Genomic DNA, 16,843 nt, shown 5'->3' with positions numbered 1-16,843 from the left:
TTTTTAATATTAAGTAATGGGGGAAGTATAATGGAAATGATTTTTTTTTAATATTTGTTTATTTGAATTCAAGAATTTATTTCTTTTTTATTATGCATTTATTTTTAAATATTTTGAATTTTTTTTAAATAATGGTATAATATGCAAAATAAATTAAGTGGAATAATTTATTTTCAATTTTTTTTAAGTTTAAAAATGATTAAACTCAATATAAAACAATTTTTATAACTAAAATGTTTGAATACATACATTTATTTATTATATTTATTATTTTTTTAAAATAATAACATCAAATGTAGAAAATAAAAAAATATTTTCAAAATTATTTAAAATGTTTTTTGAAGACATTTTCCTAATTCAATTGTTGTTGTCTAATGAGTCATCGAAAAGTATTTTTTTTATTGCAATTAATGTGCTTTATTTTCAACAATTATTTAATATATTTTTCAAGTTGGAGGCCTTATTATAATTTACTATTTACAGTTACTGTTTAATGAGTTATCGAAAATTCTTCTTTATTGTAATTAATATATTGTATTTTCAACATTAATTTTTTCAATGCTAATAAATTTTAATTATTAAAAAGTCTTCTGAACAGATTTAGGGACACCTTCCTTTCAAATCTTGTGATTTTTTAATTGTATTTATGATTATTTGTGTAACATATTTAACGTATACACAATATAAATTCCTATTTATTAATTATATTTGTTTCTTTATTGATACAACACATTTCTGCATTGAGTAAAAGTAAAACGGGCATTGATTAAACTTATATATTTTACAGATAACCGAAATAATTAATGTAAAAGTAAAAAGTGTCATTGAGTAAACTTATTCTGCTTGGATGTGATCCACAAGAAATCCATGTTCCAAAATTGTGAAATAATAGAATAATATATGCGAAAATTGTGACGTAGTCTTGGATGATCTTGCTTAAGGGATATTTTCAGAAATAAAATAAAGCACAATCATATTTTGCAAGGTCAAAGAATGGATTGAGTTACGTCATCTATTTCCTATCGGGAAATTTTTTGGTCAATTAAGGAGGAAACCTAAACCATCTTCTCATGCAGTTATCATTGATAATTTCTGCATCAAATGGAATCCTTATAAATTCCAACACAGATCAAACAAAATAGACTCACTAAAAATCCTCTTTTCTTTGTTGTTGTACTAATAGCATCATCATTAGGTTAAACCAAAATGGGAGTACTCCTTTCCCCTCATAGAATACAACTATCATTATTTCCCATTGTTGTTGTGTTGCTTTCTCTCACATTGTCAGCTTCTGCTGCAAATTCAGGTCACAACACTTTTCTTCATTGCCTTGTGAACCATTCTGAGCCCTTTCACCCCATAACTCCAGCAATTTTCACACCAAACAACACCTCATTCTCTTCAGTCTTGGAAGCCTACATCAGAAACCTTCGTTTCAACACCTCCACAACCCGAAAGCCATTCCTCATAATATCTGCACTGCATGTATCCCACATACAAGCATCCATTATTTGTGCACAAAACCACAACTTGCAAATGAAAATCCGAAGTGGTGGCCATGACTATGAGGGTGTGTCTTACGTTTCTGAAGTCCCATTCTTCATCCTTGACATGTTCAATCTAAGATCCATTAAGGTTGAGATAGACACTGAAACCGCTTGGGTTCAAGCTGGTGCAACACTTGGTGAAGTTTATTATAGAATTGCTGAGAAGAGTAAAACACATGCTTTTCCAGCAGGGGTTTGTCACACTGTTGGCGTAGGAGGACACATAAGTGGTGGTGGCTATGGCAACATGATGAGAAAATATGGTCTCTCAGTGGACAATGTTATTGATGCACAAATGGTTGATGCTCAAGGTAGGTTGCTTGATAGAAAATCAATGGGTGAAGATCTCTTTTGGGCCATTACAGGTGGTGGTGGAGCTAGCTTTGGTGTGATTCTTGCCTACAAAATAAAGCTAGTTCGAGTTCCTGAAACTGTCACTGTTTTCAAAGTTGGGAGAACCTTGGAGCAAAATGCCACTGACATAGTTTATAATTGGCAACATGTTGCACCAACTATCGACAACGACCTTTTCATTAGGGTTATCTTGAACGTTGTGAATGGTACACAAAATGGAACCAAGACTGTAAGAGCTAGGTTCATAGCTCTATTCCTTGGTGACTCCAAAAGCCTTGTTTCTCTCTTGAGTGACAAGTTTCCTCAATTGGGTTTGAAGCAATCTGATTGCATCGAAACAAGCTGGCTTCGATCTGTGCTATTTTGGGACAACATAGACATTGCATCCTCACTTGACATTTTGCTTGAGAGACAACCACGATCACTCAGCTACATGAAAAGGAAATCTGACTATGTGAAGAAACCGATTTCCAAAGAGGGTTTTGAAATGATTTGGAAGAAGATGATTGAGTTGGAGGATACACTATTTCTATTCAATCCTTATGGTGGAAGAATGGCTGAAATTCCTTCAACAGCATCTCCTTTCCCTCATCGAGCTGGGAACCTATGGAAGATCCAATACCAAGCGAATTGGAATAAGCCAGGGGTAGCAGATCACTACATAAACTTGACAAGAAATCTTCACAAGTTCATGACTCCTTTTGTCTCCAAGAACCCAAGAGAGGCTTTCTACAATTATAAGGACCTTGACTTGGGGATTAACCACAATGGTAAGAACAGCTACGCTGAAGGGAGAGTTTATGGATTGGAGTATTTCAAGGATAACTTCGACAGGCTGGTTCAAATAAAGACCAAGGTTGATCCTCATAATTTCTTTAGGAACGAACAAAGCATCCCTACGCTGCCATATAGGATGGGTTAAAATAATGAGTTCTTTTTGCATTCAAAGATTATTATTTTATGTAGTTTGTTGGTTACTTTGTAATAAATTGGATTATGGAAATAAATAACTAGTTAAAGCTTGTTAGATGTAAGTTCAACTAGATACTCACAAGATGGACGTGTAAATAAGTAAATTACTTAAATTATGGATGCACGATTTGTGTGTGCACTATTTGGTTTAGAGTAAACAACTCAAGTATTTTAAACACCTAATTAACATCATTTTGTTTCTATCTCTCTTTTCTTATCAAATTAAATATCTGTTATATATATATATTTTTTTTTTATATTATTTCTTTCTATGTAAAGTAGCATATTGAATTTTTAAGAAAGATTTTTCATGAAAGATAATATTTCAATATCTCGCTATTTTAAACATTCTATCAATATTTATTATTCTCTTCATCTCTCTTTTTGTTATATTATATTACCTATCATATATTTTTGTCTTTTTTTTTCCTCTCATTAAGTGTAAGATAGCATTTGAGTATCCAATAATATTTATTCCGTTTCTTTTATCTTGGTTTCAACGCATCTTGCGCTTCAAGTCAAACTTTTATCATTATTAATGATTTTTTTTTTATATAGTACAAACTCAAAAGTTATAGCTAAAAACAACCGGTTTTACTGACTAAATTCGGAGATAGATCCCAGATAAGTATCATCAACATATTTCCAATCTCCGTTACTTTTTCCATTAAATCACTTAGTCGTCCCGCTCCACAATTAAAAAAAAACAGAAGCAGAAAAAGGATCACACGATCTTTAGACCTTTTGTGTTTTGACATGACAACGATATTTCATTAGATGAGTTGCATGCCTTTAACCATGATAGAAACTAAAGCAGCCAACCCCTCCATTTTGACAAAAACCAAGCTTAGTCATCATACAATTTAAGAATTCTCAACTCACAAATTGTAAGATTTTTTAAAGTTGACCTTTAAAGTCAAACAATATTTAACACCTTCATTAATTACCAAAATAAAAATTTGCTTATTAGAAAGTAAGACAAATTGCCAGCAGGAAGAGATTATTGAGGCCAACACTTTATTAATGACTTAGCTAGTTAAGTTATCTGTTTTGTTTCTCCGACTGTAACAAGAGCCACCTTCTCATTTATGATTTATCTTTGACATTTCTCTGTGATCCTTATAAAATCCAATACAGATTAAGGCCAATAGACTCACTAAATATCCTCTTTGTTATACTAACAACACCATCATTAAGATAAGCAAAAATGGGAGTCCTTTCTCCTCATAAAATGCAACTATCATTAATTATTTCCCATTGTCTTGTTGCTTTCTATTCCTTGGTCAGCTTCAACTGCAAATTCCGCCCCCAACACTTTTGTTCACTGCCTTCCCTCTCACCGCATAATTCATCAATTTTTACACCAAACAAACACCTCATTCTCTTCAGTGTTGCAAGCCTACATCAGAAACCTTCGTTTCAACACCTCGACAACACGAAAGCCGTTCCTCATAGTGACCCCATTTCATGTTTACCACGTGCAAGCAGCCATTGTTTGTGCCAAAAAGCACAACTTGCTGACGAAAATTCGAAGTGGCGGCCACGACTACGAAGGGTTGTCTTATGTGGCTTCACAGCCATTCTTCATTTTTGACATGTTCAAACTCCGATCCATTGAGATTGACATGGAAACCGAGACCGCGTGGGTAGAAGCCGGTGCAACGCTTGGTGAAGTTTATTACAGAATTGATGAGAAGTGTAAAACTCATGCTTTCCCAGCAGGGGTTTGTCCCACTGTTGGGGTAGGAGGACACATATGTGGTGGTGGCTATGGCAACATGATGAGAAAATATGGTCTCTCAGTGGATAATGTTATTGATGCACAAATGTTTGATGAGCAAGGTAGATTGCTTGATAGAAAATCAATGGGTGAAGATCTCTTTTGGGCTATTAATGGTGGTGGTGGAGCTAGCTTCGGTGTGGTACTTGCCTACAAAGTATGTAAGAGTTTAATTCTGTTTTGGCTTTGTGTATAAGAGAGAATAACAGAATTTTAAAATTCTGTTATAAGTGCTAGTCTAAGAGTGAAGGGTTGTTACTTTGTTTTGCTTGTATTAAAGGGCAATCATACATCTTAATAAAGAGGTTGTTTTCATTCTATCATTTTCAGTCTCTAGTGCTATTCCTAGTGTGTGTGCAATTCTGTGCTTAGAAAACAGTGAGTGATACACAAGTGAATGTGTGAGGGAGTGAATTGCATCTCTTGCAATTGAGTGAAGAACAGTGTGTGTTCCAACAATTGGTATCAGAGCATTGGTTTCGATAGAAGGGGCAAGAATCGCTAAAGAAAGATTCTTGGAGGTGTTCTTGAAGGAGTTCTTTGATGGCTGCAGTATCTGGCTCAATTCCTGCAAATCTACCAGTTCTCACAGGAAAGAACTATGAAAATTGGAAGATTCAGATCAGGGTGGTGATGCGATTCCAAGGGGTTTGGGAGTTCGTAGAAGAAGGTTATATACCTGTGGGAGAGAGAGCAACAGAGGAACAAAAGGCTGCTGATAGAGAAAAAGAAAAGAAAGATTGCAAGGCACTTTTCATTTTGCACCAAAGTGTAGATGTTGCTAACTTTGAAAAGATAGCAATGGCTCAAACCTCCAAAGAAGCATGGGACATTCTGCAGAAATCTCATGATGGAGCCACAAAAACCAAGAAGATCAAGCTGCAAACTCTGAGGAGACAATATGAACTACTACAAATGGAAAAGAATGAATCAGTTGCTGAGTACATCACAAAAGTGCAGACAATGGTAAATTCAATGAAGGGCTATGGAGAAAAGATAATTGTGCAATCAGTTGTAGAGAAGGTGCTTAGAACCATGCCACCCAAGTTTGACCATATTGTGGTAGCCATCGAGGAATCCAAAAATCTTGAAGAGCTTAGCCTAGAGGAATTGCAGGGATCTTTGGAATCTCATGAACAGAGAATGAATGAAAGGATAAATGAAAAGAAAAGTGAACAAGCCTTGCAAGCACGGTCTAATCCAAAGAAGCATGGTGATAGATGGAAGAAAGACAAAACTGAAGGGAAGAGCAATAAATGGAGGGGAAATCAGAACAGTGATAAAGACCACAAGAAAGGAGGGGGATCCAATTCCCAAAACTCTTCAAATAGAAAGAAGTTTGACAAAAGAAGTATTCAATGCTTTAACTGTCAAAAGTTTGGGCATTTTGCTGATGAGTGTTACAGCAAACCCAATAACAAAAGAGAACCTAAAGGTGATGATGCAAAATTGGCTCAGGAAGAAGATGATGACACTGAACAGGTACTGCTAATGGTAACTACTCAAATTGAAGGGGCAAGTGATAATTGTTGGTACCTAGACACAGGTTGCTCCACTCATATGACAGGAAGAAGAGAGTGGTTTCTCAACCTTGATCAATCTGTGAAGAGTCAAGTCAAATTTGCTGATGATAGAATCTTGACTGCTGAAGGAATTGGGAAGGTCCTTATCAAAACAAAGGATGGAGGTCAGTCTTGCATCACTGATGTACTCTTTGTACCAGGTATGAAAAGTAATCTACTCAGCTTAGGTCAATTATTAGAAAAGGGCTTTATGACTAAGCTTGAAAACAAGATGTTGAGAGTGTTTGACAGAAATCACAAGCTCATTTTGAAGTCCCCTCTTTCAAAAAATAGAACATTCAAAATTGAGATTGATGTGATAGAACAAAAGTGTTTTACTACTACAGTAAACAGTGAAGAGTGGTTATGGCATTACAGATTTGGCCATTTAAATTTTAGAGATCTGATTAAGCTAAACTCAAGAGAAATGGTGCTGGGTTTGCCTCAGATCAAGCCTCCTAGTGAAGTATGTGATGGTTGTTTACAGTGTAAGCAATCAAGAAGCACTTTCAAACAAAATGTACCAATCAGGGCAAAAGAGAAACTTGAGGTGATTTACTCTGATGTGTGTGGCCCTATGCAAACTGAATCTCTGGGTGGAAACAAATACTTCATATCCTTTATTGATGAATTGACTAGGAAAGTATGGGTTTACCTAATAAGAAGGAAAAGTGATGTCTTTGAAGTCTTTGAGAAGTTCAAAAATATGGCAGAAAAGCAAAGTGGCTCATTGATCAAGATATTGAGAACAGATGGTGGTGGTGAATATGTTTCTACAGAATTTCAAGAATTTTGTGATCAAGAAGGCATAATTCATGAAGTGACTCCTCCCTACACACCTCAACATAATGGAGCTGCAGAAAGAAAAAATAGAACCATAATGAATATGGTAAGGAGCATGTTGAAAGGCAAGAGTCTGCCCAAGTACTTGTGGGGAGAGGCAGTGTCTACAGCTGTCTTCATTTTGAATATGAGCCCTTCAAAGAGATTGGAAGGAATAACACCTGAAGAAGCTTGGAGTGGTGCTAAACCAAATGTGAGCCATTTCAGAATCTTTGGATCACTTTGTTTTAGGCATATCCCAGATCAGTTAAGAAGGAAGCTAGATGATAAAGGTGAACAAATGATCTTACTCGGATATCACTCAACTGGAGGCTATAAGCTGTTTGATCCGAAGAGTAAGAAGATAATAATCAGTAGGGATGTGGTATTTGATGAATCTAGAAGCTGGAACTGGGAGCAGAATACTGAAATGAAGGGACCTTCAATAATGATAAGGTCAGAAGAGGAAGAAACAAGTGAAGGGAATGGTAATACCACTCAAAGAGAAGTGAGACGCCAGAGAAATGCACCCAAACCAGCTAGATTTCAAGGTTTTGAGATGTTGTCTGATGCTGATGTAAGTGCAGATGGGAATCTTGTACATTTTGCTCTGTTTTCTGAAGCAGAACCAATAAACTTTGAAGATGCTATGACTGATCAAAGGTGGGTTGAAGCTATGACAGAAGAGCTTAAATCTATTGAGAAAAATCAAGTGTGGGAGCTGGTATCTCAACCAAAATCGAAGAAGCCCATTGATGTGAAGTGGATCTATAAGATTAAGACAAATCCAGAAGGCAAGGTGGTCAAGTATAAAGCTAGACTTGTGGCTAAAGGATTTTTACAGAAAGCTGGGATTGACTACAGAGAGGTGTTTGCACCAGTTGCTAGAATTGAGACTATTAGAACAGTAGTGGCAATTGCTAGCCTAAAGAATTGGACAATGCACCAACTAGATGTGAAGTGTGCTTTCTTAAATGGTCCTCTTGATGAGGAGGTCTATGTGACTCAGCCACCTGGATTCTCTATAGCTGGCCAAGAGTCAAAGGTTCTCAGGTTGAGAAAAGCTCTTTATGGACTTAAGCAAGCCCCAAGAGCTTGGAACAAGAAAATTGACAGTTTTATGATGAAAATTGGCTTTGATAAGTGTAGCTGTGAGTTTGGAGTCTATGTAAGATCCAAATCAGTAGGTAATGTCATTATTATATGCCTCTATGTGGATGATTTGTTGATCACTGGTGGTAATGAAAGTGAGATAGCAGAACTGAAAAGGGAATTGATGAGTGAGTTTGAAATGAATGATATGGGGGTTCTATCCTATTTCCTTGGATTTGAATTCAAGAAGACTGAGAGAGGTATTTTGATGCACCAGAGCAAGTATGCAACAGAAATATTGAAGAGATTCAACATGGTTGAATGTAATTCAGCAACAACACCAACAGAGGCAGGTCTTGTACTTGAAAAGGAGGGCAAGGAAGACAAAGTCGATGCAACTGAGTTCAAACAGATTGTTGGTTCTCTCAGGTACTTGTGTCATTCAAGACCTGATTTGGAATTTGCTGTTGGACTGGTAAGTAGATATATGAAAGGACCCAGAATTCCTCATCTCCTAGCTGCCAAGAGGATTCTAAGGTTCATAAAAGGGACCATCAATGCTGGAATTTTATTTCCAAATAAAGACAATAGCAACTCAGAGGAATTGATAGGATATACTGATGCAGATTGGGGAGGAGACAGAGATGACAGAAAGAGTACTACAGGTTACATATTCATGTATGGTGCAGCACCAATATCGTGGTGTTCTAAGAAGCAATCCATAGTGGCTCTATCAACATGTGAAGCTGAGTATGTTGCAGCTGCAATGAGTGCTTGTCAAGCTGTCTGGTTGGACACATTACTACAGGAATTAAAAATCAAGGAGAGTGATGGAGTTAAGCTTTTTGTGGATAATAAGTCAGCTATAAGCCTGTCAAAGAATCCAACCTCTCATGGTAGAAGCAAACACATAGAAACAAGGTTTCACTATCTTAGGGATCAAGTGAACAAAGAGAAATTGAAAGTGGAGTACTGCTGCACATTTGATCAACTTGCTGATATTTTAACCAAACCCCTCAAAGGGGAGAGGTTTAAAATGTTAAGGGACAGAATTGGCTTGATGGACTTAGGAGATCAGAATTAAGGGAGGGTGTAAGAGTTTAATTCTGTTTTGGCTTTGTGTATAAGAGAGAATAACAGAATTTTAAAATTTTGTTATAAGTGCTAGTCTAAGAGTGAAGGGTTGTTACTTTGTTTTGCTTGTATAAAAGGGCAATCATACATCTTAATAAAGAGGTTGTTTTCATTCTATCATTTTCAGTCTCTAGTGCTATTCCTAGTGTGTGTGCAATTCTGTGCTTAGAAAACAGTGAGTGATACACAAGTGAATGTGTGAGGGAGTGAATTGCATCTCTTGCAATTGAGTGAAGAACAGTGTGTGTTCCAACAAAGTAAAGCTAGTTCGAGTTCCCGAAACAGTCACTGTTTTCCAGGTTCGGAAAACGCTGGAGCAAAATGCCACAGACATAGTTTATAATTGGCAGCATGTTGCACCAACTATTAACAAGAACCTTTTCCTTAGACTTGTCTTGAACGTTGTGAACAGTACACAAAATGGAACAAAGACTATAAGAGCAACCTTCGTAGCTCTCTTCCTTGGTGACTCCAAAAGCCTTGTTTCTCTCTTGATTGACAAGTTTCCTCAATTGGGTTTGAAGCAATCTGATTGCATTGAAACAAGCTGGCTTGGTTCAGTGCTGTTTTGGACAAACATCAACATCACAGCACCGGTTGAGGTTTTGCTTAATAGACAACCACAATCAGTGAACTATTTGAAAAGGAAATCTGATTATGTAAAGAAACCAATTTCCAAAGAGGGTTTTGAAGGGATTTGGAGGATATACAATTTCAATTCAATCCTTATGGTGGAAGAATGGCTAAGATTCCATCAACAGCAACTCCTTTCCCTCATCAAGCCGCAAACCTATGGAAGATCCAATATCTAGCGAATTGGAATAAGCCAGGGAAAGAGGTAGCAGATCACCACATAAACTTGACTAGAAAACTTCACAAGTACATGACTCCTTTTGTCTCCAAGAACCCCAGAGGGGCTTTCTTCAATTATAGGGACCTTGATTTGGGAATTAAAAACTGCAATGGTAAAAACAGCTATGCTAAAGGGAGAGTTTATGGAGTGAAGTATTTCAAGGATAACTTCAACAGGTTGGTTCAAATAAAGACCAAGGTTGATCCTCATAATTTCTTTAGGAATGAACAGAGCATCCCGGCGCCAACATATCAGAAATTATTAGAGTAATAATTGGTACTCTCTACTCTAAACACTTTATTAACACTTATATTAGTTCTTGCTCACTGCTAGAAATGTATGAAGTGTTAATGAAAGTTACCTGCAAGAATTCAAATTTAGAAAAGATATAGATTGAGAAAGAACTTGAGGTGCTACATGCTTCCGGCTTCAGTTTCTTTTCGTTTAATTATTTTCTGTCTATGGTAATATTAAGAAAGTATAATAAAATAGTTATATTTAATTAGTGCATCTTTGGACACTTCCTAATTCATGAATTTCTGAATTTTTTACGTAAAATATTAAAAAGAAACATGCAGAAGCTATTTCAAGAAAGTAACTCTTGAAAGGAATTAGACGTGTTCTGCATTGATGAAACGCGCCTTTGTTTTTGCTAATGATTTAAGGTAATCTAAATCATTACTGTGGTGTTGAAATGTATTCTTTAAGTATGATGCAAAGGAACGAAAAAGCTCTTGGCTAGAACCCAATAGGCATGGATGTTCTTGTACACAAACTTCTTTCAATCAGGTTGAGCCAGATCCAAAGATTGAAAGCCATAATTGTTTGTTAGTGCATTCAGCATTTTTCATTTGCTTCCTATTTTCTAATCTTTTATGTGTGGCTTGTAACTTGGTTGCATACCTTTAGTTTGGATGGTTTGGTTACCCAAATTCTATAGATGGTTTTGATTATTCTATGATCTGGCTGAAGTATCCCAAGGTTTAATTAACCAAACTAAGCTAGGTGATATTTCCTTTAGTTATGGTGGCAAACTATTGAAAAATTATCAGTATATCTTTTATAAGGATTAAAGGAGAACTTATCATTGTAGAATCCCTTACACTCTCTACTGATCAGAGTTAAGTATTTGTCAGTAATTTTTTCTTGCGTTTCATTGTGCTTCTTGGTCCCTACGTAATCTGCTGTGTTCCCGATGACACTAATTTATGTAAAAGTAAAAATGGAGGATACCAAAGGGAAATCACTTAATGAAATTGAAGATGGCCCTTTTAAGATATGTGCATCTAACAATATAAAGAGAACTCAAATCATACCAACTTAATTAGTTTGAATTGACTTAGATTATCCATTTTTGAGTAAAAAAATAGAGTTTAATGTCTATGCATAAATCATCGTTTGAATTACTTTAAAATAATTATTTTAAAAGTAAATAAATTTATCTTGCTATTGGGTATCTTGCTATGCAAAGCAAAATTAATGTTTAGAGTAACAAAAATAAAAATATACATGAATCAATGATTTTCATAAGTTGCAAAGATAACATAAATTGAATTGCTTGTCCATAATAGGGAGCACAAAATGGGAAACCACTATGTTGCCATGAAGCAAAGTGGTGTGAGGACTGTGAGGGTTGTGTTGTTGCAAAGTGCGAAGTTGTTAGGTTTTCAGACAAATCAATATTCTTTATTGATTTTGAGTAATTAACAAACAAAATGTAAGTTTTCGTAAATAAAAACAATCATACCTACAATCTTAAAGATGAAAGACGATGGCACATCATCTTATTTTCTGACAATACCATTTTCCCTTAACTATTATTTATTATTTTAATCTCATCGTTGCTTCTTTAGTCTGAATGCTTATTAGGATGCTGGATATTAATGCACTAATGATTCTTGGAGTTTATTTGAGGAATTTCAAACAAGAGATAAAAAAAAGTGTACCAAATTAATCCCTAATAAGGGTGCCAAATCAAGTGGAAAAAGAATGTTAGTGTCTGTAGAAGAAAACACACTGTAACACAGGAGATCCTATCCGAAAAAATAGAGATAGACTATATGCTTTATCATATCAATGTGATTAGTTTGTGAAAAACATTTAACCCAACCAAACGATCATTTACTCTCTCAGAAGAGTTTAGACAAAACAATATTAATACAAGAAGAAGGCACAAGAGACAATATATTGACGTACGACTCTTCCAATGATAATCCACAAATACGCCAGAAGTTTATGTAGCACAATTAGAAATTTTATTGAACTATCTCCTTGTTTATGCTATCAAAAAACGCTTTCTTGTAACCTTAGTGTGTTAGAAAAATCTTGAGCTAAGTTTGTATATCTATCTGATGAAACGATTAGAATGATGACCATAACCTTAACCAAATATTTGTGATTGGTTGAAACCTGAAGAGGCTTTGAGTCAAAAAAATACTTGAGGAGATTGTTTGGAGAAATAATTGTAAAAACTACGTGAGTTTAGAAGGCAGAACTGACATTAAAAATAATACTTGTATCTTGAGAAGAGATAATGAAACTTAGTGATTTGTTAAAAATTATACATAATCTCACGGATAAAGACGAACAGTATAAAAATCTCCTTGTCTTCTTTTACAACTTTCGTTTGTTTGTTTACTAACCTTGTGTTTTAAAAGGGGTTGATTTGTCCTTTATAAAAGGCTTTGTTTTCAAACATACGAAGTTATGTAGTCAGTCTTTACACTAGCGTTAAAGCATCGTTTATTTGATGAGACGAAGCTTTACTTTCCAGAAAAAATTGCAAAAAAGTTTTTAAAACACAATTCAACTCTATTATTGTGTTCTCCTGTGTTTTACAGGAGGTACTATATGGGATGTTCCAGTTAAGGGGAAAATACTCATACATTGCACAGACTACTAATTAGTTTAAACAAAAGTTCCATATAACTTTTTTTTTTTTTCTTTTTACAAATAAGTGAAGGATAGAAAGGGAAAGAAAACAACATTTAGAACAATGTTCTCAATATTTCTGATTCTGATGGATGAGGTGTATCTTAGTCCTTACCACACATCACAAGATTGCATTATCATTAGTTTTTGTACGGTGAACTGATGATGGGTATTGCATAATGACGATAACCTTTTTACTTTTTTTCTGGGGTCCAGATATGGAAACAAACAACCAAACTAGGACCACAGTTCGTTGTACGCTTGTACGATAATGCTCCAGAAACCCAACTAAAGGACGAATCAATTCATCGATCTTATAAAGGAATATTCTCCTTTTTATACTCCCCCTCCCCTTTTTAAAATCTTAACATCATCTATTACATATTATTTACATAGGTATAAATAAAAAAGTTTTATTATGTTATTCAGAAAATAGACAAGATGATTGAAAAATTAGCATATAATAAGTTTATTTATGTCACTAATTTTTTTATAAAAATTATTAGAGGGAATGAAATAAAATAGATTCTAATAAGTTTACTTTATTTTATTTTAAATCTTCCAAAAGCTTTTAAATCATTTTAGTTCTTATGCTTTCTTGCAGAAAATTTCATTGATAAAACTAACCTTGATGACGCCATCTTTTGGTGTGTTTGATTTATTTTATTACAAAACTAATATTGAAAGTATTTATTTTGGGAGAATTTATGTTGGAAAATTAATTTATTTTAAAATTATTATAAAATTTATCCTATTTAAATAATAAAATAAAATAATTTTAAAAATATTACATATTTTTAAAATTTTATGAATTTTAATTCTAAAATCCATTTTATTCTAAGTAAGAATTAAAAAAAATACTTATTTTAACATTTACTTATTAGTTTCTGACCCAATTAATCAAGAGAGATTCATTATTTTCTGACCCAAAATAAAAAAAAATTAATTTTGAAAGTGCAAGTTTTATATTATGGACATTTCTCACTATGCAAATCACGTTTCAGATTTACAGCCACAAACGTAGTTTTCGGTCTGATGAAACAAAAAAGTTGTTTATCAGAAGATTCATAAAATATACCGATTTCATATACGTTGTTTTAATTTTTCTGGAGATAAGTAGACCGAATTATTTTATAAGAAAGTTTCGTTGGTTCCAATTCTTATAGAAGCATGCTAGATAAGTGGAACTAGTTGGTAGGTAATATCAGCGCGTGAAAACCTTTTTAGCAAACGAGTGGTTGCAACATATTCCAGGTATCCAAATTTGGACCTCTCCATCACCTAAGATCTGTAACTTTACGGTAAGTTAAGGAATTACATTGATGTTTATAATAACATAGTTGGTTGGTTAGTACTTAGTTCTAATTCTAAGTTCTAACTTTCCATTTTCTTGTGTTCTGCCTCCATCGAGTACCAAGAAAACAGAACAAACTAAAAATGGGACTCTTTTCTTCTACAAAACTGCTTCCAATTGTTGTGCTGTTTTCTCTTCTTTTCACATCTTATGCCACAAATTCAGCTGAAAACAACTTTGTTCACTGCCTTGTGAACCATTCTGAGCCCTCTCACCCCATATCCGCAGCAATTTTCACACAAAACAGTTCCTCATTCTCTTCAGTGCTGCAAGCCTACATCAGAAACCTTCGTTTCAACACCTCCACAACCCGAAAACCATTCCTCATAGTGACCCCATTTCATGTTTCCCATGTGCAAGCATCCATTGTTTGTGCCAAAAAGCACAACTTGCTGATGAAAATCCGAAGTGGGGGACATGACTACGAAGGGGTGTCTTATGTGGCCTCACAGCCATTCTTCATCCTTGACATGTTCAATCTCCGATCCATCGAGATCGACATGGAATCCGAGACCGCGTGGGTCGAAGCCGGCGCAATGCTTGGTGAAGTTTATTATAGAATTGCTGAGAAGAGTAAGACTCATGGTTTTCCAGCAGGGGTTTGTCCCACTGTTGGTGTGGGAGGTCACATTAGTGGTGGTGGATATGGCAATCTCATGAGAAAATATGGCACTTCAGTGGACAATGTTGTTGATGCACAAATAGTGGATGCTCGGGGAAGGTTGCTGAATAGAAGAACCATGGGTGAAGATCTCTTTTGGGCTGTTAGAGGTGGTGGTGGAGGTAGCTTTGGTGTTGTTCTTGCCTACAAAATAAGGCTAGTTCGAGTTCCCGAAAAAGTCACTGTTTTCCAAGTTGGTGTAACCTTGGAGCAAAATGCCACTGACATAGTTTACAATTGGCAGCATGTTGCACCCACCATTGACAATGACCTTTTCATTAGGCTCATCTTGGAGGTGGTGAATGGTACACAAACTGCAACAAAGACTGTGAGGGCTACCTTCATAGCACTCTTCCTTGGTGATTCCAAAAGCCTTGTTTCTCTCATGAATGACAAGTTTCCTCAATTGGGTTTGAAGCAATCCGATTGCATCGAAACAACATGGCTTAAATCTGTGCTGTTTTGGGACAACATAGACATTGCAACCCCAGTTGAGATTTTGCTTGAAAGACAACCTCAGTCTTTTAAGTACTTGAAAAGAAAATCTGACTATGTGAAGAAGCCAATTTCCAAGGAGGGTTGGGAGGGGATTTGGAACAAGATGATTGAATTGGAGAAGGCAATAATGTATTTCAATCCTTATGGTGGAAGAATGGCTGAGATTCCATCAACAGAAACCGCTTTCCCTCACCGTGCCGGGAACCTATGGAAGATTCAGTACCAAGCAAATTGGTTTGAGGCAGGGGAAGAGGTAGCAGAATACCACATAAACTTGGTAAGAGAACTTCACAAATACATGACACCCTTTGTGTCTCAGAATCCAAGACAAGCTTTTATATGTTACAAGGACTTAGAATTGGGCATCAACCACCACGGTTTCTATGGCTACTTTGAAGGGAGTGCATATGGAGTCCAATATTTCGATGATAACTTCAAAAGGTTGGTTCAAATAAAGACCAAGGTTGATCCTAGCAATTTCTTCAGGACTGAACAAAGCATCCCGCTACATAGCCATGTGGAATTTATTAGAATGGTTACTGAAAAATCGTTGGTTTCTGTTTTGTTTGGTTTTTTCGCATTAAATTGGATTCGGAGAACTTCAAGTAACATGAACTATTAGATTTCTCCTGTAATTATGTAGTTTCTGTATCTTTTTTTGTCTTATGACAATGTGGTCGTGTTAGTGAGTAACTTGGGATGGATTCGAATCTTATTCTTATTTAGTAATAAATTTGGTTTTGGAATGAAGACTTGATATTTAGAGCCAGTTGGCTTGTTTTAACTTTAGTAACTAAGCCTTTGTGTGCAATTTATGGGATTAAACAGATGTTTAAGCCTAAAGAGAATCAACAACCCATAATTTGAGTTATTAGTATCAGGCAGCACACTAGACTGAAAGGATAATACTTAATCACTCATATACTATTTTAGTTGTTTTCATACGTTGTTATTTTTAGAATTAGAATGATAAAATTAGAAGGCAGAAACTCTGTTATTTTGAAATTATTGGGTTTAAATAATTAAGGTTATATTGTACAAGTTATTTTAATAAGTTTTTAATTTTTTTTAGTAATTAAAAAATTTATTTGATTATTTGGTAAATAATTTTTTTAAATAATTTCTAAAACACTAGTTGTAATAGTATTTTTTTTTTAAATTTTACCTTTTGGCTTCTATTTTTTTATAATTTTATTATTTTTTATTTTTAAAATATTCATTCAATTTTTTATTATCCTTTTAAAATATCATTTTATATTTTTCAAATATTTCAATGATTAATT

General features: G+C 34.9%; 2 protein-coding genes across 2 annotated transcripts; both read left to right on the top strand.

Moving 5' to 3' along the window:
- The first annotated feature begins 1,138 nt into the window (after positions 1-1,138).
- LOC114367731 (berberine bridge enzyme-like 8) lies at positions 1,139-10,386 on the top strand. Its single transcript, XM_028324924.1, has 2 exons — positions 1,139-2,547; positions 10,096-10,386. The coding sequence occupies exons 1-2, from the start codon at positions 1,207-1,209 to the stop codon at positions 10,384-10,386; spliced, it is 1,632 nt and encodes a 543-aa protein (XP_028180725.1). The 5' UTR covers positions 1,139-1,206.
- Positions 10,387-14,195: 3,809 nt separating this feature from the next.
- Positions 14,196-16,310, top strand: LOC114425520 (berberine bridge enzyme-like 8). Its single transcript, XM_028392466.1, has one exon. It carries the CDS (start codon positions 14,485-14,487, stop codon positions 16,180-16,182), a length of 1,698 nt encoding a protein of 565 aa, XP_028248267.1. The 5' UTR covers positions 14,196-14,484; the 3' UTR covers positions 16,183-16,310.
- Positions 16,311-16,843: the final 533 nt, after the last annotated feature.

Source organism: Glycine soja, chromosome 9 (assembly GCF_004193775.1).
Source record: "Glycine soja cultivar W05 chromosome 9, ASM419377v2, whole genome shotgun sequence".
In the NCBI taxonomy this organism is placed as follows: domain Eukaryota; kingdom Viridiplantae; phylum Streptophyta; class Magnoliopsida; order Fabales; family Fabaceae; genus Glycine; species Glycine soja.
This window is presented reverse-complemented; position numbering and strand designations above follow the sequence as displayed.